This window comes from Microcebus murinus, chromosome 27, assembly GCF_040939455.1.
Source record: "Microcebus murinus isolate Inina chromosome 27, M.murinus_Inina_mat1.0, whole genome shotgun sequence".
In the NCBI taxonomy this organism is placed as follows: Eukaryota; Metazoa; Chordata; class Mammalia; order Primates; family Cheirogaleidae; genus Microcebus; species Microcebus murinus.
Genome location: NC_134130.1, coordinates 1159839 through 1182651, shown reverse-complemented (window position 1 = coordinate 1182651; position 22813 = coordinate 1159839). Strand labels below are relative to the sequence as shown.

General features: G+C 53.5%; 1 protein-coding gene across 11 annotated transcripts in view; it reads left to right on the top strand.

Annotated features, from left to right (window-relative positions):
• Nucleotides 1-22813, top strand: part of DNM2 (dynamin 2) — a 78391-nt gene that overhangs the window by 8676 nt on the left and 46902 nt on the right. For all 11 annotated transcript variants that reach the window (XM_075998109.1, XM_012790628.3, XM_012790625.2 and 8 more), the window contains exon 2: nt 18720-18793. In XM_075998109.1, coding sequence (XP_075854224.1) covers nt 18720-18793 — 74 coding nt within the window. The remainder of the gene's footprint in view (nt 1-18719; nt 18794-22813) is intronic.

The following is a 22813-nucleotide window of genomic DNA, read 5'->3' as shown; positions in this document are numbered from 1 at the left end:
ACCTTCGTGCCCTTTCCAGGGGGCAGGGAGAGAGATCAGACCCGGGACTCGCTTTGGGGGGTTCACAGCCTGCTTGGGGGGTGCGGGGACCCTGATGCAGGAGCATCTTCCTTCCGGGGCGGGCTGAGATTGGCCCGTGTCGATCGAAAGAGCGACGATTACAGCTGAGACCGAGGTCAGGCAGTGCGGCCGTGACACTGGCTTCCTGGTCTGTAAGGGTGGGCCAGCAGGTCCCCTCCCTGGGCTGTGGCGGTGATGGCCCCGCACAGCCACCCGTGGGATGACCCCTCTGACTCTTGCTTCCCACCTGGGTGCCAGGTGGCCCTGGCAGGAGTGGGCGCCACTGCTGTCTTCGTGAAGGGAGGACTCTTGGATAAAACCTCATCCCACTCCGGCCACAGACACAGGGGGCTGTGGACGGGAGGCCAGCGGAGCTGCCCAGGGCCCTGGTGACACCCCCACACTCAGACGGAGGAGGAGGCGCCCTGGAGACTGCCCGTGACACATTTTCCTGTGATAGGAGCCTTTCAGGGCTGCTCTGCCGCGTGGGGAGGAACAGTCCCAGCTGGAGTGACCCCGCCTGCCGGGTGATACGCCCTGGCACGGCCAGGCCAGCCCCGGAGGAAGCCCTCAGGGGGATTGGGACACAGTCCCATCTGTCCTGGCCACAGGGCCTCTGTCTTCTGTGCTGATAGACAGGGTCCTCCCAGGGGGTCGCATCCTCCTTGTCTGGGAGACCGCCCAGCTGGCGCTGCGACCCGGAACCTACCAGCTGTGAGGACAGTGCCTTTGGAAGTTGGTCTTTTCTGTCTGGAGGGGCGAGGGACAGCCGGGGATCCAGAAATCAAGATCAGCGGCTGTGACTGGAGCCACAAGCCACTGGCTCAGCTCGAGGGAGTCTTCCTGTGGTTTCGGTTGGCACCTCTTCTTGTCTTGCAACACTGAGCTCCCCGTCGTCTGGCCGGAAGTTGGTCAGACGGAAACCCGGCTTCTGCAGCGCATGCCCCAGTAGCACTGCTTGGTGGCAGCGCCTGGCAGAGGTTGCCAGGGAGCTCAGGGCAGGCTGCTTTCTGAGGGGCGGAGGCCCCATCTGGAATATACTCCCGGCACTGGGTGAAAGATGATGCACTGGCCTGATTTTTGAACTTTTTTCTAATTATAGGAATTATTCAACTGTTCACTCATTGTGAAAGAAAAGTAATTCACTGTATCTGCAAGTGGACAGAGTAGAGCGGAGATTTGTACCAGTGTTTGCACGGGAACCACCTCTATCATTGTGCGACACTTGCCAGATCTTTTTTTTCCTTAAGAAGTGGGGTCTCGCTATGTTGCCCAGGCTGGTCTCGAATTCCTGGCCTCAAGCAATCCTCCCGCCTCTGGGGCTACAGGTGTGGGCCACCATGGCTCCCTGCAGGTCTTCTTTCTATGTTTTTAAGTGGCAGTGCCCTCTGCCCACCCACCCAGTGCGACTCTACGCTCCGGCTCCACAGCCCAAAGTCTCATCAGAATGTCACCTCCTCGTTCCAAGTCCTGGCTATTTAGTGCCTCCAAGGGCGTTTCCTTCTTGCTTTTGTTTTGTTTTGTTTTGAATGGACTGTTTATTTTGGAATAATTTTAGATTTACAGAAAATAAATGAGCTTGAAATTTATAGAAAAGTTACAAAGATAGTACAGAGACCACTCAGCTTCCTCTAATTGTACATTTCTCACAGTAGGAAATTAACCTTGGTATATTACCAGTGAGAAAGGCAGACTGTTCAGATTTCTTCAGTTTCTCCCACTGTGTCCTTTTTCTGTCTCCGGATCATCCCACATTGCATTTAGTTGTCACGTGTCCTTCAATCTGGTGTGGGACAGGACAGTGCCTCTTTCTTTGGTTTTTATGACCTTGATATTTCATAGAACGCCCCTCAATTTGAGCTTATGTGGTATTTTCTCATGGTTAGCCTGCGGTTGTGAATTTTGGGGAAGAAGGCAATATCGGTGAGGCCCCTTCTCGTCTTCGAATCCTGTTGGGGTATGCGATATCAACAAGGGCTATCACTGGTGATGTTGACCTTGGCTATGGTGAGGTTGCCAGGTTCTCCACTGGAAAGTTACTATTTTTCTCTTTTTCCTATCCTTTGGAAGCATAGAGGGTTCTTTTTTTTTCTTTTCTTTTCTTTTTTTTTTTGAGACAGAGTCTCGCTTTGTTGCCCAGGCTAGAGTGAGTGCCATGGCGTCAGCCTAGCTCACAGCAACCTCAAACTCCTGGGCTCAAGCGATCCTCCTGCCTCAGCCTCCCGAGTAGCTGGGACTACAGGCATGCGCCACCATGCCCGGCTAATTTTTTCTATATATATTAGTTGGCCAATTAATTTCTTTCTATTTATAGTAGAGACGGGGTCTCGCTCTTGCTCAGGCTGGTTTCGAACTCCTGACCTTGAGCAATCTGCCTGCCTCGGCCTTCCAGAGTGCTAGGATTACAGGTGTGATCTTTTGTTTTTTTTTTTTTTTTTTAAAGACATGCTCTCGCTCTATCTCAGGCTAGAGTGCAGTGGAGCATGATCACAGCTCATTGCAACCTCGAACTCGTGGCCTCAGGGATCCTCTCACCTCAGCCTCCCAATGTGTTGGGATTGCAGGCGTGAGCCACCATGCCTGGGTACATTTTTAATTTTTTGTACAGATGGGGTCTCGTTTTAATGTGATAGTTTGAATAGGTAATACATCCACATGACAAGATTTAAAAATGTCATAAAAGTTGGAGAGAGAAGCCTGGCTTCATAGCTTCTCTCACTTTCTGCGTGCATATTGAAGCAAATATTAATACAAATGTGTCTTATTCTGCCTTCTCCCCTACACTGATTTATACCCTGTTCTGCATAATGAGATTGTTACTTAACAGTATTTCTTGGCGATCTTAGTGTATCAGCACATGGAGAGCTTGCTTATTTTTTTGTTGTTGTTCCCTGGAGGTATAATTTAGGTACAGTAAAATGACCCTTTTTAGTGTTTAGTTCTACAAGTTTTGACAAATGCAAACAGTTGTATAATCATCACTACAGTGAAGATACAGAACGCTTCCAGCACCCCCAAATTCCCCCTCCCATGCCCCTTTGAAGTCACCCCTCCCGGACCTTCGTCCTCATGGTTTCGACTTTTCCGGAATGTCACATAAATGGACTCATACAGCCTTTTGATTCCGGCTTGTTCCACTCAGCGTAACGGATTTGAGAGCCGTCCAGTTCGTATTCATTAATCATCCGTTCCGTTTTATTCCCCAGGGATATTTTATGGTGGGGCCGGACGGTGGTTTGCTGAACCATCCACCCCCGAAGGACAAGGGGTTGTCGCCAATTTTTGGCGATGATGAATAATGCTGATATAAACATGTATGTGCAGGTTTTCTTGTGTGGCTCAGAAGAAATACAAGCCATTTGATTTAAATTTTTTTTTTTTTGAGACAGAGTCTCACTCTGTTGCCCCAGCTAGAGTGCCATGGCGTCAGCCTAGCTCACAGCAACCTCCAACTCCTGGGCTAAAGCGATCCTCCTGCCTCAGCCTCCTGAGTAGCTGGGACTACAGGCATGTGCCACCATGCCCGGATAATTTTTTCTATATATATTTATATTAGTTGGCCAATTAATTTCTTTCTATTTATAGTAGAGACGGGGTCTTGCTCTTGCTTAGGCTGGTCTCGAACTCCTGACCTCGAGCAATCCGCTCACCTTGGCCTCCCAGATTGCTAGGATTACAGGCGTGAGCCACCACGCCTGGCCTTTTGTTTCTTTTTTTGAGACAGAGTCTCGCTGTGTTGCCCAGGTTAGAGTACTGTGACGTCAGCCTAGCTCACAGCAACCTCAAACTCCTGGGCTGAAATCCTTCTGCCTCAGCCTCCCAAGTAGCTGGGACAACAGGCACGCGCCACCATGCTCAGTTAATTTTTTCTATATATTTTTAGTTGTCCAGCTAATTTCTTTCTATTTTTAGTGGGGACGGGGTCTCACTCTTGCTCAGGCTGGTTGAACTCCTGACCTTGAGCGATCCTCCCACCTCGGCCTCCTAGAGTGCTAGGATTACAGGCATGAGCCACCATGCCCAGCCAAGGTCCAATTTTTTTTTAGTACTGTTTATTGAAAAGACCATCCTTTCTCTGTTAAGTTGCGTTTGGCAGAAATCAATTTTTTGCAGATCCATTCTAGACTGTCTGTTCTCTAAGATTTATCTGTGGGTCTTTTTGCTGAAACCACATTTATTATTGTAGCTTTATAGTAAAGTCTTGAAAACAGGCCGTGTGTGTCCTCTTTGTTCTTGTTTTGCAGAATTGTTTTGGCTAGTCTAGTTCCGTTGGTTTCACGTATATATTTTAGAATCAGCTTGTTTCAAAAGCAAACAATGCTTATGAAAAGTAAAAGAATAAAAGTTTTAAAAATCAGCTTGTCGATTTTTACAAAAACGATTGTCGTTGATCAGTACCTGGAGAAGTGCGTTATTAGTTTCTATAACTGTGTGTTTTTCCGTCCACTGGCATCGCCTACCTGGACCACGCAGCCTCTGCCTCCTGGATCTTGTATCTTGTACCCTCCCTTCTTCCCCAGCCCCTGGGCTGTTCTCCCTGCCGTGGACAGAGGGTGCCTGTTAAGAATATGTCCTTCCTGGCTGGGCACGGTGGCTCACGCCTATAATCCCTTGGCACTTTGGCAGACCAAGGCAGGAGGATCACTGGAGGCCAGGAGTTCGAGACCAGCCTGGGCTGTATGAGACCCCGTTTCTACAAAAATTAATAAAAGATTAGCTGAGTCTAGTGGCACTGCCTGTAGTCACAGCCACTTCAGAGGCTGAGGTGGGAAGATTGCTTGAGCCCAGGAGTTTGAGGTTGCAGTGAGCTGTGATTGTGCCACTGCACTGGCAAACGGGTGAGACCCTGTCTCTTAAAAAAAAAAAGTGCTTTCTGTACCCAGAACCCTCCATGGCTCCCAGCTCCCTTGGGGTAAAAGCTAAAGTTCTCACTGCAGCTCCTGGCTACTCTTGAGCAAGTCAGGCTCAGGAAGGCAGGCTCGGTCCCACCTCAGGGCCTTTGCACATGCTGTTTCTGCCTCAGATAGCTCTATGGCTCAGTTCCTCAAGCTCCATCAGGCTCTGCTTAAGTGCCACTCCACAGAGGTCCTCCCTGGCCACTCTGCTAAAATGCCCTCCCCCTGTTAACTCTGTCCCCATGCCCTTCTTAATTTCTTTTGGAAGCATTTGTCACTTGCATCATTGTCCTATTTCTTTGTTTGATTTCTTATCCATCTCCCCCTATTAGAAGGGACAAGTGGTAAGTGTGGTAAATGATTGAGGAACCCACCCTCTCTCTGCGTATACTCATCCATCTGTATCGCAATCGCTGAGTGGGACCCACTCAGCAAAATCCGCTGAGCCTGCTCTGTGACCAGGGTCCCATCTGGGCGGCTGTCACCCAGCTGGGGCCAAACAGCCCCGATCACCACTTTGCAGAGCTGGGCTGGCAGGGGGCGTACCATGTTAGTCAGACATAGCACAGAGAAGTGGGGGCTCTACCGAAGATCAGGGTCACAGCAGGGACAAGGGACAGGAGGGAGAAATAAGAACTGGCCACACACAATCAGAGGCTTGGCCCTTCCTGGGAGTGTTTGTGTGTCCTGGCGGCGGTGGCTTTTTATCTTTAAGATGGACCTGTTTCCTTGTTGGCACACGGAGAGCTCCTGTCTGTTTTCCCCTTCCATGTCTTTATTGAAATGTAGATCACACACCATCCTTTTGAAGTATACTATTCAGTGGTTTTTAGCGTATTCACAGAGTTGCGCAACCATCGCCGCTGTGTAATTTCAGAACGTGGCCATTTCCCCAAATCCAGGCCATACCTCCTGAGCAGTCATTCCCCACCCCCAGCTCCGGGCAACCACTCATCTCCTTTCTGTCTCTGAATATCCAAATACAGGCACTTCCTATAAATGGAATCATTTCCTATACATGGAATCATGCAGTATGTGGCTTTTTGTGGCGTCTGTTTTCTTTCATCCAATATCATATTTTCAAGAGTAATCCAGGCTGTAGCATGTATCAGTGCTTCATTCCTTTTTGTGGCATAAGAATTTTCCATTGTTTGGATAATTATGGCACATTTTGTATATCTGTTCATCTATTCATGGGCATTTGGGTTTCCATCTTTTTGGCTGTTAGGAATAATGGTGCTATGGACATTTGTGTATTATGAGTTTTCGTGTGGACGTATATATTCATTTCTCTCGGGTATGTGCCTAGGAGCGGAATTGCTGGGTCATATGGTGACCCTTGTGTCATACTGCCAGACTTTCCCGAAGTGGCCACACCATTATACATTCTCACTAGCAGTGCGTGACAATTCCAATTTCCCACCAACACTTGTTATTATCTGTCTTTTTGAGTTTAGCCTCCTTGTAGGTGTGAAGGAGTATTTATATCAATCTCATTGGGAGTTTCTTGCATTTCCTTAACTAATGATGAGATTTTTTTAATGTGCTGGTTGTATATCTTCTTTGGAGAAATGTCTATTCAAATCCTTCGCCTGTTCTTAAATTGGATTATTTGTCTTTTCATTGTTGCTTTGTAAGTTAAAGACTGCTTTTTCGTCATTGAATGGTCTTGGCATCCTTGGATGAAAAGCAGTTGGCTATAGTCAGTTTGGCCTTAAATGTAAGAGCATATTTTCTGGACTCTAAATTCTAGTGCATTGATTTATACTGTCTCTAGTCTATGCCAGTACCACACAGCCTAGATTACTGTAGCTTTGCAGTAAGTTTTGAAACCAGAAATTGTGAATCCTCCAACTTCTTCTTTTTCAAGCTTGTTTTGACTATTCTAGGTCTTTTACATTCCATATGAATTTTAGGATCAGTTTGTCAACTATTGCAGAAAACGTCCAGACATGTTTGTCAGGCCTTGTTGGTTCATGATATTGTTCATGTTTTCTGTTTCTGTTTTTTGCTTGGTTGTTTCATCCATTATTGAAAGTGGGGTATGGAAGTCTCCAACTAAGAAAAAAGACTCAAATTATGAAAATCAGGAATAAAAGGGGACATCACTACCAACCTTACAGAAATAAAAAGGAATTCTGTGCCAGCAAAGCAAACGCCTTAGAGGAAATGGACAAATTCCTAGAAAGATACAATGGTCATAGTTGCATTGTCTGGATTTCCCGTGCCCTGTGCTTTTTAACAGCTGTGTAATATTCCGTAGTCCCTCCTGGTCCCACTAAACCTGTCACTCTCCTACATGAACTTTGAGGTTGATTCTAGTTGTCCCCCTCCTGGCAGAGCCTTGGGGTTGACAGACTTGCGAGTCTGCTGTCTGTGTCCAGGGCCGATCCGCTGAAGGAGGTTGCTGCGTTGGAAAGGACACGGATTTAGAACGATGTTGCCAGGCGCCCCAGGAAAGGCTGTGCGAAGGAACAGGATCTTTGCCTGTTGTGGTGGTGACGGGGGGTTGACATCCCGCTCCCCTCTGTCACCTTTGTGAGCTAGTCCTGTAGAATGGGGCCCTCCGTGTGCCTGGCCCTGGGCTTCACAAGCCTTGTCCTTCGAGGCCTGCTGCCAACCCCACGCTGGGCCCTGTTATTAGGCCCACTTTACAGACAAAGAAACTGAGTTCTGGTGAAGTGGCGACCCTTGCCCTGGTCACACAGTGAGCCTGTGGCTGAGCCATCGAGCTGTAGACTCTGTAGCCAAATGTCTGCTCGCCGGGTTGTCCCCATGAGGAAGCTGAGCCTGGCCTTCCTGTCTTCAGAGTTCAGGGCGCGTCGAGCCAGCGTCAGAAGGACGAGTGGAGGGCACCGTGCGGGCATCTGGTGGCGGCACTGACCAGGCAGACGTGCTGGCTGTGGGCAGGAAGCACAGTGAGGGGACCGGGTTGCCTGGAGCCACAGGAAGGAGCTGGGGATGGCAGGGGATGGCTTGCGGGCCACTGGGAGGGGACAGGACTTTGTCTAGGGGAGAGGGGAGGCCCGTGTGGGGTTTAGGCACGAGCTGGGTGGGATCTGACCCACAGCGCGAAAAGCCCGCAGGGCAGGCAGGGGACAGGAGACAGGGAGGCCTTGCCCTGGCCCAGGGGACCGTGGCCTCAGGATGTCAGGGTAGAGGAGGGGAAGGAAGCCTCTGGGTGTGTTGAAGGCATCTGCTGAGAGGCAAGCTTTTGGGGGTGGGACCGAGGGGACCGAGGAAGGAAGGGAGGAGTGCGTCGCTGTGGTTCCAGTCAGTCTGGACGGTTCCTTGCGGCGTGGCTCCCATCACGCTGCGAGAGGCTCTGGCACGGAGGGAGGGGACACGTCTGTGACAGGCCACTGCCCACCCTGCTTGCAGGAAGGGCCGGCACTGAGGCTGGTTCCAGGCCACCAGGAGTGGGGCGGTGCCCTGCCTGCCTGTTGTTCCTGCATGTTTACCCTTGCGTGTCTCCTGGGCCCTGAACGTGGGGACAGATGCAGAGCTGGGAATCCATGTGTGTGGCACTTGCTCCGTACCCCTGCCACCTTCACTCTCCCGTCCCCAGCCTCGCCACACCCGGTTTCATAGAGCAGGACACCTGGCCACACGGGAGACACTTTGCTGCCCAAGTCCCACAGGCGGCCTGTGGCGGTGCCGGGCAGGGGACACATAGTGTCACTGCAGTGTGGACATGTTAGGACCGCTCTGAGGGGCCCCCCTAGGATAGAGTCAGAAGCTCTGGGTCCCCAAATTGGAGTCATTTCCCTGTCACCCTTGACAGTGGTGGGTGGCCAACAGTTACTTTGGGGCTTCTCAGTACAATGGAAACGTTACAAGGTAAATATTTGCCTGTGATCAGTGTTATCAAAAAAGTTGTAAAAAACGCTATAAAAGACTGATATTTTAATCACGTTGCAGACTATAAAACAAAGCTTTCCGTTGCCACTCCTCACGGGACCTTTACCAAGCCTGCGTACACAAGAAATGCGCATACGCATAAAATAACCCCCACATTGGGCCAGGTGCAGTGACTCATGCCTGTAATCCCAGCACTTTGGGAGGCTGAGGTGGGAGGATCGCTTGAGGCTAGGAGTTTGAGACCAGCCTGGGCAACATACCCAGACCCAGTCTCTACAAAAAATTTAAAAATTAGCTGAGCATGGTGGCATGCACCTGCAGTTCCAGCTACATGGGAGGTGGAGGAGGATCACTTGAGCCCAGGAGTTTGAGGCTGCAGTGAGCTGCAGTCTAGCCTGGGCGACAGAGCAAGACCCTGTCTCTAAAAAAAAGAAAAAGCCCAAACTGGATGATATCATCCTCCATGTATAATGTGGTCTGCGCATTGCACTCGGCTCTCAGCGCTACAGCCTAGATTGCTTCCTGGATTTGTTCCTGAGATTGACTTAGCCAATTCCCTGCGGATGGGCATTTATTTAGGTCGCTATAGGTTTTCATTCGCTCTGGGGAGTCGGCCTTGGTTGCAAGGCCGGGCAGGCAGGGAACCTACAAGTGTGGGGCATTGGCCGTGCACCAACCAGAGTGCTCTGGGTGCTGGGGAGAGGTCACTCAACACCTCTGCCCTCCAGGTGGCTGCAACGTGGGCTGGGGGCGGGGGTGAGCAGGGGACAGTCAGGTCTCTGTAGGGAGGTAGTATGTGAGCTGAGCCCTGGGTGACCAGAGGGAGCAAGGTTTGGTGAAAAGCTTGGAGGGGAAGGTCCTTTCAGGCAGGAGATTCTAGGCAGGTGCAAGGGCCCTGAGGCAGGAATGTGTTTGTCTTCTTGCTGGGGGGAGGGCAGAAAGGAGGTGACAGGGCCATCGGAGCCCTGAAGGGTTAGGAGCAGAGGAGGGTGTGATCATCTCACATTATACTGAGTTTTACTTTTATTGGGTGGGGGGCTGCTCTTTCTGCAAACGTGTCCTACGCCCCTCTGAGACAGGTGGCATTGTCTCCACTTGACAAATGAGTCACAGAAAGGTGACCCAACCTGCCCAGGGTGTCCACAAAGGAAATGGCGTGTCAGGCTCACAGTCTGGAGAGTCCCAGAGCCACAGGCCACTTCCTGCTGTTGCTGCCAGCCTGACCTGTCCCTCAGATGAGACCACGGAGCAGGTGACGCCAACGCTAGAGTGCCAAGGGCGGGGCTCACTCTGGAAGGGACAGGATTCCTGGGCAGGGAGGAGCTGCTGCCCTGGGATGTCGTGCAGAGCGATGCCCGGAGCGGGGTAGGGAGAGCCCAGCGGGCGCCTTGCAAGCCTCAGTCTCCTCATCTGCAAAATGGCAGGCCTGGTCCTTCCTTCCATCAGCAGGGGTCACCTGCCCGGTGGCTGGCTCTGTGTTGGGTGCAGTGGAGACAGCCACCAACATGGCGGACACGGGCCCTACCTGCATGAGGCTGCTGCTCTAATGGATCGGCGAGGTGGCCCGGGGACACGCAGCCTTGAGAAGGAATCAGTAGACTGGAAGGAGCCAGTCGTGCGTGGCGTGGAGCATCGAGCGGGGTGGCGTGTGAGCTGCTTCCCATTGGGGTTAGGAGGAGGCAGTTTGCTGCGTGAATGCCGCAGGAAGAGGGAGCGTGGCCTGAGTTAGGGACAGGCCCCCCCTGCCTGTTGCGTGTTGGGGCTCCAGAGGCCGAGCGTGCAGCTGTACTTCTGCTCTAGCAGAACCACAACGGGGGCCCCTGGCTGGGTGGGGGTGACTGGGGTGTCTGCCTCCGTGGTGTCCCACCCACCCACCCGCCTTCCCATCTCTGGCTCTGCTCCTTCCTCACTGAGGGGCCTGGGCAAGTCCTGAAGCTCTGAGCCTCAGTCTACCCATCTGTGAAATGGGGCTGCTGGGCCTGGCATCATCCCTTTGGAGTTGTCAGAGGATGTGTTGAGATGTCGCGTAAGATGGGGTTCGAGCCAGCCTCACGGACAGCCAGTGCTCCCAGTACAGCTCCTATCAGAGCCCGGAGTGGAGGAGGGGCTGGGGGTGGCCAGGGGCCTGGAGTGTGGCATCTGCCGAGGGCTCTTTCTGTGGCTGGCGCCAGCACGCTACGAAGTCTGGCTGTGAGTCCTCCCGGCCATATCCAGGCTCTTGAGAAACTGCTCGGATGAGCCCATGAGCATACGGCGATAAGGGAGGGATCCCGGCCCAGGGCTCTTGCCCAGCCTCTGCCATTGTCGCCAGGCTGCTCAAGTGAAGGGTGGCCTGGCCCCTGGGTGCCAGCTTGGGCCACCTGCTGATTCATCCTCTGCTGGCTTATCTGGGAAGGCTCGGGGGTTGGACGTGCAGCCTCCCTGCACGTAGCCAGGGCCGTCCCCACCCTCTCGGGGGCTGGAAGTCACTGGGCTCCTGCTGGGGCCCTGTGCTACGATCAAAGACAGTAAATAAACAGTCCAGGCTTCTGATCTACCCGGAAGCTACCCTGCGCCTCTCCCAGGGTGATGGCCTGCCACCTCCTGGCTGCAGCTCTTCCTCCCTGCCCCCTACCGCCTTCCAGAGCGAGGTGGCTATTTTAGAGCTTGGAAGAAGAGGCTCCAGTGGGGTAAAGCGACTTGAGCCAGGCCACACAGCCGGCCAGGCCCCCCACGGTGGATAGGTAGCGTCCTCCCAGCCGACAGATGGCAGAGCCAGTGCCCAGAGAGGGGCAGAGACCTGCGCAGGGCCACACAGCCCATGGGCACAGGCTGTCTGGCCCCAGAGTCCACGTTCCTGCTGTCTGCTCAGCAAGCATTTGATGGACTCCTGCTCGCTGCCAGGCACTGTTGTAGGAGCTAGAGATTCAGCGGTGAACTGGCCAGGTACATCCGTCATGGCCTGTCACAGGACTAGACTCCCTGCCTCCCAGAAGGCCATGTTAGTGGGCGTGGGAAGGGGCATGCATTTGGGAGGGAGGGGTGCACGCCACAGCATCTGCCCATGGCGAGGTGGGCAGGGCCTGTGAGGAAGGGTTTTCTGGTGGATGGAACAGACCCTGCAAAGGCTTAGAGGCCAGAAGTACCAGAGAGATCCCAGAGGAGGCTGAGGGTGCTCCCCCCAGGCTGCAGTGCAGCGGGCGATCATAGCTCACTGTGACCTGGAATTCTGGCCTCAAGTGATCCTCCTGCCTCAGCCTCCTGAGGGGCTGGGGCTACAGGCGTGCACCACATGCCTGCCTAATTGTTTTTTTTTTTTTTTTTTTTAGTTTCTCACTCTGTTGCCTGAGCTAGAGTGCTGTGGCATCAGCCTATCTCACAGCAACCTCAAACTCCTGGGCTCAGACGATCCTTCTGCCTCAGCCTCCCGAGTAGCTGGCATGCGCCACCATGCCCAGCTAATTTTTCTGTATATTTTTAGTTGGCCAATTAATTTCTTTCTATTTATAGTAGAGATGGGGTCTCACTCTTGCTCAGGCTGGTCTTGAACTCCTGACCTTGAGCAATCCACCCACCTCGTCCTCCCAGAGTGCTAGGATTACAGGCATGAGCCACCAAGCCTGGCGTGCCTGGCTAATTAAAAAAATTGTTTTTGTAGAGATGGGGTCTTGCTATGTTGCCCAGGCTGGTCTTGAACAATCCTCCCACCACACAGCATGGCGGTGGCAGAGCCGGCAGTGGAAGTCAGGGCACACTGTGGCGGCAGGGAAGAGACAGGAGGGGGTATGTGGCTTTCAGTACTTGCCAAGTGTAGGTGGGATCAGAGAAGAGGAAGCAGACAACTGAGGCTTGAAAGTCACTTCCAGCTAAGTGGACAGTCAGTGTTCTGGGCAGAGCTGCTTGGGAGGTGGTTTCCGGACCAGCCTGAGAGTGTCCCTCACGCTGTGTTGCAACCTTTGCGCCAGGCCCTTCTTTCTCACCGAGCCCCTGGGGGCTGCTTTTGGGGGCTGTCCCTGCCGAGGTTGGGCGTGGCCCGCCCTCTGCACGCCGCAGTCCAGGAGCCTCCGGGCGAGTCCCGGGGTTTGTGGTGCTCCCAGCCTGGCAGGCGACACCCCCCTCCCCGCGCCTGCCCAGCCCCGATCTCAGAATCCACCCCGAACTCTGCCTCCTTCGCCGGGCTGTGCCCTCTCCTTGTCATTCGGCTCGCCACCGCGGCCCCCGCCCCCGACAGCGCCCTCTCCCGCGTGTGCCCGAGCTCTCTGCGTTCACCTTGGACCTCACACACACCTCGGGTTCTTCCGAGGCTCTGATTGTCCCTTGTCTGTGCTGGATGCTGGTGGCATCTGGGGCGTCACTGTTGTCCTCACAGTGCCTGGCACCTCAGCAAGACACGCCCAAAGCACAGTCACAGGACAGCACACGCGAACACCAGCGGCTCCCAGCCTGGCCCTGGCCGGGAAGGTCGCTGGGCCTTCCGCTTCCGACGTGGCCTGGTGGTCGGCGCTAAGACCCCGTGGGCGTCAGTCCATGTTCCCAGCCCTCCTGGATGACATGCGACCTCGGGCGGGCACCCAGCCTCTGCGCCTCTGTCACGTCTGTAAAGTGGAGCCAGCAGACTATCCCGTTGGATCTCGTCATGCTTCAATGGCTCAATCCATGGAACATTCTCAATTCCATGCTTGGCATATTGTGATCGTTCAAGAGCTATTGGTGACTTTATTTTTTTTTAAATTTTTGAGACAGAGTCTCACTTTGTTGCCCAGGCTAGAGTGAGTGCCGTGGCGTCAGCCCAGCTCACAGCAACCTCAAACTCCTGGGCTCAAGCGATCCTCCTGCCTCAGCCTCCTGAGTAGCTGGGACTACAGGCATGCGCCACCATGCCCGGCTCATTTTTTCTATATATATTAGTTGGCCAATTAATTTCTTTCTATTTATAGTAGAGACGGGGTCTTGCTCTTGCTCAGGCTGGTTTCGAACTCCTGACCTTGAGCAATTTGCCCACCTCGGCCTCCCAGAGTGCTAGGATTACAGGCGTGAGCCACTGCGCCTGGCCGGTGACTTTATTTTTTAAAAGTGGTATTGTAGTTTTTGGGAATCAGTAACACATGTGCATAATACAAAGCTCAAAGATGTTCTAGAACATGCAGTGACTCCCTCCCAATCCGGCCACAGTTGGGGGCTCTAATTTGTTTCTTTTTGGTTTTCTTAGTAGCAAAACACAGGCATTCTAATGTACCTTTTCTTTGTTTTCTTCTTCTTATTTATTTTTTTAAATAGTGAAACTGATCAGCTCAAACCATTTTTTCCCCCTCACTTCGTGTACCCAGAAGGGAGTTCCACATCCAGAGATGCCAGGCTCTTTTGTGTGTATAGCTGAAGTGGCACAGGTGGTCCATACTTTATATTTAACTATTCCCCCCTTGCTGGGCTTTAAAATTCTTTAAGATCTGAATTTTTCTTCTTATTGGGAAACTAACAAGAATGTAACCATTCCATGGGCAATTTTTTTTTTTTTTTTGAGACAGAGTCTCACTTTGTTGTCCAGGCTAGAGTGAGTGCCGTGGCGTCAGCCTAGCTCACAGCAACCTCAAACTCCTGGGCTTGAGTGATCCTTCTGCCTCAGCCTCCCGAGTAGCTGGGACTACAGGCATGCGCCACCATGCCCGGCTAATTTTTTATATATATATTAGTTGGCCAATTAATTTCTTTCTATTTATAGTAGAGACGGGGTCTCGCTCTTGCTCAGGCTGGTTTTGAACTCCTGACCTTGAGCAATCCGCCCGCCTCGGCCTCCCAAGAGCTAGGATTACAGGCGTGAGCCACAGCGCCCGGCCTTTTTTTTTTTTTTTTGAGACAGAGTCTCGCTTTGTTGTCCAGGCTAGAGTGAGTGCCGTGGCGTCAGCATAGCTCACAGCAACCTCAAACTCCTGGGCTCGAGTGATCCTTCTGCCTCAGCCTCCCGGGTAGCTGGGACTACAGGCATGCGCCACCATGCCCGGCTAATTTTTTTATATATATATCAGTTGGCCAATTAATTTCTTTCTATTTATAGTAGAGATGGGGTCTCGCTCTTGCTCTGGCTGGTTTTGAACTCCTGACCTTGAGCAATCCGCCCGCCTCGGCCTCCCAAGAGCTAGGATTACAGGCGTGAGCCACAGCGCCCGGCCTCATGGGCAAATTTTTATGGTCACCAGAGATGGGGTCTTGCTCTGTCGCCTGGACTGGAGTGCAATAGTGTGGTCATAGCTCACTGTGGCTTCGAACTCCTGGGCTCAAGCGATCCTCCGGCCTCAGCCTTCCAAGTAGCTGTGACTTCAGGTGCGCGCCACCATGCTTGGCTAATTTTTAAAGTTTTTTGTAGAGATGGTGTCTCACTATTGCCCAGGCTGGTCTCGAACTCCTGGCCTCAAGCGATCCTCCGGCCTCAGCCTTCCAAGTAGCTGGGACTGCAGGTGTGAGCCACTGCGCCCAGCTCTGTGGGCACGTCCTCTTGGACTTATTTATATCTGTGACCTTTCTCTGAGATTTTACTTAGATATGGTAAATTGCATAAATCTTAAGTGTGTATCTTGATTTTTCTAAATTCTGTGTCCTCGTAGCCACTGGTCAGATCAATAGATAGAACTCGGTCTTTCTGCTAGAAAGTTCCTTCCTGGCCCTTCCAGTTTCCCAAAAGGGAACCACTGTTCTGATTTCTATCACCAGAGACTAGTCTTGCTGGTTCAACTTCAAGTCCACACAGTGACACAACAAGAGAAACAAGGTCATAGGTCTATGAAAGACATATATGGGAACATTCAGAGCAGCTTTATTTATAATGTCCCCAAGCAGGCAAGACCCCAGATGTCCATGGTGAATGGGTGAATTAGACCATGGGCAATCTACGCAATGGGACACGATGCTGTCATGCAAAGTAATGAACTTCAGACACAGCGACAGCGTGGAGGGCCTACACAGGGAGGCGGCTCGTAGTTCTGTTTACCTGCGGCTCCTGTGAGTCTGGCTGGGTGTGGTGGCGTTCACCTGTAGTCCCAGCTATCAGGAGGCTGAGACAGGAGGCTCGCTTGAGCTCAGGAGTTTGAGATTTCAGTGAGCTATGACGACACTGCTGCACTCTGGCCTGGGTGACAGCCAGACCCTGTCTCCAAAAAAAAAACTCATCTAAGGGGCGGAGTGGTGGTGTTCTTGTAAAGAGCATGTGCTGTCAATGCTGCTGCTGGTGAGTCCGTGTCACAGGCTGGTGCCCATGGCTTCTGAGACACTGCATCCCTAATGCGCCAGATGTCCCTCTCAGGAACCTGCGGTGAGCCCGGTGGCCTGGGGCTCCCGCAGGGTCAGGGCCAGGGCTGTGCGTGGTGCTCGCAAGGTTAAGAGCCCCAGGAGAAGAGCCTGGTGTCCACAACGTCCTCTGTGAAGGGGAGTCAGGGATGTCCCCTCTGACAAGGGCTGGGATGACAAGCCAATTCTGGGGTCTGTGACCCCACGTGGCCTCCTGATTCCACGTGGCTTGCTGCCCCATCCCATCTTTTCAGAGAACTCTTCCTGACTGCTCCCAGCACCCACGCCCTTAGAATGTCGGCGCCACTGTCCCCACGCCTCCCAGGTGCTCAGGAGGCTGGGATAAAAGTGCACCCCCTCTTGGGGGGACCTGGAGTGTGTGGCTTGGCCACATCACGTGTCCTCTTCGTGCCTCAGTCTCCTCATTGGCCACATGGGAGGGTGACGGGAGGAGAGCACAGCTCAGGGTGTTGGGGCACACGGTGTCACGTGCTTGGCGTGGGGCAGGTGGCGCCCTCATGCTCTTTGTCATCCTCGGGAACACAGTTTTGGGACAGGTAGCATCCTGGGACTGGAGAGTTGACTGTGCCGCCTGGGGCTGCAGAGAGGCGGGGCTTTGCCCCCTAGACGTTCTCTGATGGCCTCAGGGTGTCTCCTCCCCTCCCCCGATCCCCTACCCTAGCAGGCTTTCCATCCAGCCTGTGCCCAGGTCACTGCTGTCACCTCCTGAACCTCCCCAGGCCTTCCACGTCCCTACCTGCCATCCCCTGGTATCCTCCCGTCATCACCCACCTAAACCAGCGCTGGCACCCCTGCCTGCCTCTCAGCTCCTACCCTCACCCCTGCAGCAGCCAGAGGCATGTTTGAGAAGCCTACATTTGCTATAATCTGGCTGTCCCTAAATCCCATCTAGTGGCCTTGCTCTACACATGATGACTAGCCACCTCATATGATCCCCAGCTCCACCCCACCCCACCCCCCGGCCTGTCCACTCCAGGCTGCTTCTAGAACTTCAGTGCCCCGGTGGGGGCCCGCAGAGTCCTGTTGCCCATCAAGATCCCCTTGTCGCGCGGGCTGGGCCGCAAGTCCCTCGAGACCTGTGGTGTGGTCACTGCCCTGTCCCCGCACCCAGCCAGAGGGCGTGCCACAGAAGCAGCTGATGGGACCGGACCCCCATGGTGCAGGGTGCGTGGCAGGAGGCCATCTGCACCCTCGCTCTGCCCGCTGCTTAGTACAGTCCCCGGGAAGCAGCGTCTCCCCAGGACGCTCCGGGACACTAAGGAGGGCAGTAGTGCCAATGGCACTTGCTTGGGGACCTGTCATGCTGTCTGGCTTGCTGTGTGGGGGACACATCTGCCCAATACTCGTCTGTCCTTCCAGCATCCATCTAAGGTACAAACTCTGTTTGAAATTCACTGAGCCTTTTGCCATTTTATATGAAATAACAGTGTCCCTTGTGAGGCGGTAATTACGCCGAGCATGCCGGTCCTGCTCCAGTACCCAGCTGGACATGTTCGCTTTCCTTTCGCATGGTACAGGGCGGCCTGTGGTTTTCCCGCTTGGTGGAATACAGGCACATTCACCGTTCAGTGGGGGCAGGGCTACTTCCTTACGTCTTCTAGGCTGGTTGTGCCCGAGAACCTCCATTGTGAAATATGTAGCATTTTTTTATTTTTAGAAATGAAGTTTCGCTGTGTTGACCAGGGTAGATTTGAACTACCGGGCTCAAGAGATCCTCCCACCTAAGCCTCCCTAGTGGCTGGGGCTACAGGCACGTGCCACTGCACTCAGCCTTGCATAGGATGTTATATTTTTCCTGAACACCTCTATTGAGCAGTTATTTATATACTATGAAATTCACCCATTTCGAAATAAGTGAATTTTAGTAAATTTATAGTAAATTTTAGAAGATATCACCATAGTCCAGTTTTAGAACATTTCGGTCACCCCAGAAAGCTCTCTGCCCTCTGTCTGCCATCAGTTCTTGTCTTCCTTCTGCCACTGTCGATGTGTCTTCTCTGGACATGAAACATATCACATGTTGTCATCAACTACTTTGATTTTACCTTTATATCACACATATGACATTATATTGATTTTGTTTTATTATTTTTTTTTAATTTTTTTTATTCCTTTATTTTTTTTCCATTTTCAGTTGGCCAATTAACTTTTTTTAAATTTTATTTTTAGTAGAGACGGGGTCTCGCTCTTGCTCAGGCTGGTCTTGAACTTCTGAGCTCCAACGATCCACCCGCCTTGGCCTCCCAGAGAGCTAGGATTACAGGCGTGAGCCACCGCGCCCGGCCTATATTGATTTTGTACCTGTAGGAAATGTATTTCCCTGTTGAGTATGGGGGAGTTGTCCAAGCTTTGTCAAGGAAAGTGTCCCCTGGGAGTTTTGGGGTGGGGCACAGCCCGCCAGAGGGAAATAGTGTGATTGGACGTGATCATCAATTCAGATCTTCCCCAACGCACTAGGCCTCATGGCCCTCCAAGTGTGTAGCGTTCCCCAGGGCCCTGCCAGGGTTGGTGTCTTTGCTGAGGTCACCCAAATTGCAAGACTGAGTTTCTGCACCACGTGTGGTCACACTTCCTGCCCCTCGAGCCGGACGCGTGAGTAATTTCTGTCCCTTTCCCCCCTCACAGGGACTTCCTTCCCCGTGGTTCAGGAATTGTCACCCGGCGGCCTCTCATTCTGCAGCTCATCTTCTCAAAAACAGGTACAGTAGGCGGGCCACAGCTGCAGCTGGAAATGAACGTGGACTTGGTGTCCAGGAGGAGCTGGGGCTGAGGGTGGAACTTGGGTTCTGGGCTGTGGTTTGGGTTTGCATTTTCATGTTCTACGTGCAGAGGGAAGTTGAAAAACAGCTCAGAGAACACTCACACACCCACGCTGCAAGCCCTCAACTGTGACCAGGGTGACAGGCGCCATATTTTGTCATAGATAACATGTTTTTGCTGAACCTTTTCAAATTCAGTAGCAGACATGGTGACATGTCTTAGTGCTTCAGTGCACCTCCGTGTATAATAAAGGATACTATCCTATATTGTCACAGAAACATGCCTGCAAACAGGAGTCATTCCTGCATGTTGTCTGAGTCCCAGTGTCTGCTCCATGAGTTGCCACTTGTCCCCCAGAGATCTGTCCGGTTTTGTAGCTGCTCTGATCCATCTCACACTACACTCGTTTGTCATGCCACCTTCTCTTTTCATAAGAGCAGCCTTCCCACCGTCTTTTTAATCAAACATTGATTTAAAAGATTTAATCAGACATGGCTGGTAGAGGCCCAGCTGATTGAATACAGAATGACCCCCATGTGGATCGTATCCTGTTCTCTCCCTCCCTGGCCTCGGTTTATTTCTGTTCTTCCCACACAAGGCTGACATGAGGCCGGTGTGTATCCCAGATCAACAGCCCCTCAGGCCTCCTTGGAAAGGGAAACTGAGGCTTAGCCAGGTCACCTGCGTTTCCAGTGGGGCCGCAGATCTGGGATTTGCACCCAGGAAGATCTCACCTCAGTTGCGCCCCGCCCAGCCTTGCCACCTCCATCCGCTGGCTCCACCTACCCCATGGGTGGGCGTGGCTCCAAGGAGAGACAGCAGCCGATTGGCCCAGCGCCTCCTCTTTGTGAGCTCTGCCTTGCCATAGGCCAGTCCGCTGCCCCTCTGGGTTCCTGTGTCCAATCAGCTTTGTGAGGAAGGGGCGGGGCTGAACAGGGGATTTCAGAAGCTTTGGAGCTCAGCCCGGCCCACGTGGGTTTCTGGTTTCCATTCAGTGGGTTGGGGAGCGGTAGTGAGAATCAACATTTTTAATGAGTTCCACTGTGATGCTGCCAAGCCTGCTGGTCCCTTGCCGGCTGCCCTGGGAAAGACTGCCCTGGCAGGTGGGGGGTGGGGAGCTGAGACGGCCCAGGTTCCAATCCTGGCTCCAGACAGTGAAGAGAATAGCACCTGCCTTGCTGGTTGCCCTGAGGACCACGTTATTGAGTACGTGGAGGGGAGAGGAGCCCTTGAAGAGCCTCTGCTGGCTGGGGCACCAAGCGCAGGAACACCTGCTCAGGGCCCGAAGATTAAATCTATTGCTAACATTCCCAGCTTACAGAGCCAGGGGCTGGGGCTTCCCTGACTACTTGCCTGAAGGCACACGGGGGTGTCGTCTTTAAAGCCCAGCCTTAAGCCCACTTTTGAGACATTTGGCCTTAGGTTGAGGTGTATCTTGACCAAATCCCTGTGGTTGCTGGTGGAGAAGGACGTGAGGGACCAATGCCAAGGCAGGGCACCCTGGAGGTGGCAGGAGCAGGTGTCAGAGTGGTGGGGGCCACGGGATGAGTTGGCATCCCTGGTGGAGGTGAACACATAGGTGGATCCTGTAGGGCTGGATGGGGGGCGTAGGGGGACTCCCACATGGATGTGACCCCTCCTGTGTCTCCCAGTTCATAGCTTCCCTCATTGGGTGGCCCTCAGATTAGGGAGAGACCAGCTCAGCTTCCAGGCTGCTGTGTTCAGGAGGGAACGTAGACGGGGTGGAGGGGACAGGGAGAGATAGAGAGATTGGTGTGGCACCAGGCAAGGGGTGATGGGGCCTGGCCCAGGCAGTGGCAGGTGTGTGTGTGTGTGTGTATGAGAGAGAGTGAGTGTGTGGGGGGGGAGTCTCAAGTGACCTCCAGGCCAGGCACTAAATAGCAGAGGTGCCCAGGCTGGGTCAGGTGGGTGGGAGGTAGGATGCCCTACCAACAGGAGTGGGGGCAATGGGCACATTGTGGGACTCTTGGTGACCAAACTGGAGTCAGACTGCCACCCTTTCCTGGCCAGGGACTCAGGCAAGTGACTTCCAGCTCTGTGCCTCAGTTTCCTCATCTGGAAAATGGGGGTAATAGCAGTGGCTTCCTCATGGCCATGGCACCCCATTTGGCTGTGGCATGGCTGCTTCCTGTGGGGTCTGGAGTGCAGACACGTGGCCCCTGAGGCGAGGCCTGGGTCCTCCTTTCTGATTGCTGTGCCAGCCAGTGTTACCCGGCTCCCCTGTTCAGACTGGTCTCGGTGAACCATTACTTTTAACCAGCTTAGTTTAAAAATTACCTAAAACCGCAGCCACCTGGATGTTCGGCGGCCTCTAGGTGAACCCTGTGGTCTTTGGGAACCACCCCTGAGCCTCATAAGCCCTGGGTGCTGGTCACTGTTCTTGTGTGGAATGTGGGCGAGGGGCCTCATGAGCTCCCCACCCCCACCTTGACCTTGACTTTGGTCTGTGCTCACAGGAGCCAGAGAAGAAATGTGAGGACTTGGCTCCAAGGCTTCCTGTTGGCCTCGGAATTCACTCCAGGCTGCTTCTCACAGCTCTGTGGCCCTGACCGGGCCCTGCTGGTCCCTGGCACCTCACCTCCTCTTGGTCCCCAGCTGTAGCCACCGTCTCTCTCCTGATGCTCTGGCCCAGCTCATCTCTTCCCACCTCCTGGCCTTTGTGGTCACTGTGCTCCCTGCCTGGGACATCCTGGCCCAGTCCTCCTCCTCCTCCTCCTCCGCTAGTTGACTCCCATCCCCACCCCAACCGGTCACTCTCTGCTTTTGTCCCTCCCTCCCCACCCTGCAGCATGTGTCACGTGACACCCTTCTGTCCTCCTGCCCTTGCAGGTGTTTTCTTGATGTTTTTTGCCTGCACAGCAGGAGGTGAGCAGTGGGCGAGTGAGCAGAGCTTCATCTGTATTTAGCCGCTTCCGGTCACTCGCATCACTGCATGAGCTCCGCCTCCTGTCAGATCCGCGGAGGCATTAGATTCTCACAGGAGCGCGGACCCTACTGTAAACTGCGCGTGCGAGGGATCTAGGTTGAGGCTCCTTATGGGAACCTAATGCCTGATGATGCGAGGTGGAGCCGAGGCGGTGATGCCAGCGCTGGGGAGCGGCTGCAAGTACAGATTGTCATTAGCAGAGAGGTCTGACTGCACAGTAAATGTCATGCGCTTGAATCATCCCGAAACCGTGCCCCCACCCCCTGCTCCATTGTGGAGAAATTGTCTTCCATGAAACCGGTCCCTGGTGCCAGAAAGGTTGGGGACTCTTGCCCTAAGGGCTGCCACTGTGTCCCTTCTCGCCTTGCGGCAGGAAGTGGGCAGGGTAACTTTATCCAGCACCTTCCCCCAGCCAGCCTGGCCCTGACAGGACCCCGCCTGTAACCCTGACAGACTGGCCACAGCCTCACGCCTGGAAGAGGAAACCAGGCTGGCGTGGACCCGGCTGGGATGCCAGCGCAGGCTGTCACCCTCCCAATGGCAATGTGGCCTGGACTGGTAGATGTTCATGACTTGTCTGAGATCAGAGAGAGCTTGAGGGCCACACACACGTGGGCAGTGCTGTGGGCTGCGCCCCCCTGCTTGATTGGCTGGAGGTTCTGAGAAACGGATCTGGTCTGATCGTGTGGGACCTGGGGTCTCCCAGCTGTGTCATACTTGTTCCTCCCGGGGACACCTGCCAGTGCCAGGATCGGGGAAGACAGATACTGTCTCCCTGCCGGCAGTGGTTAGCTAGCCCGCTCAATCTGCTCTTTGCTGGGGTGGGAGGGAGGGAGGATGGGATGATCCGCTTCATTGTGGGGAAACTGAGGTGCTGGGCATGGCTAGGGTGACGAGCCCCCTGGGCACACTCTCCTCCCTCTCTCTCATCTCCTCCCCAGCTCCTGCTGTGGTGCCAGACGGGCAGGACCCGGGCCTTTCGAAATTCTTAGGAAATGCCAGCAGGCAGTGA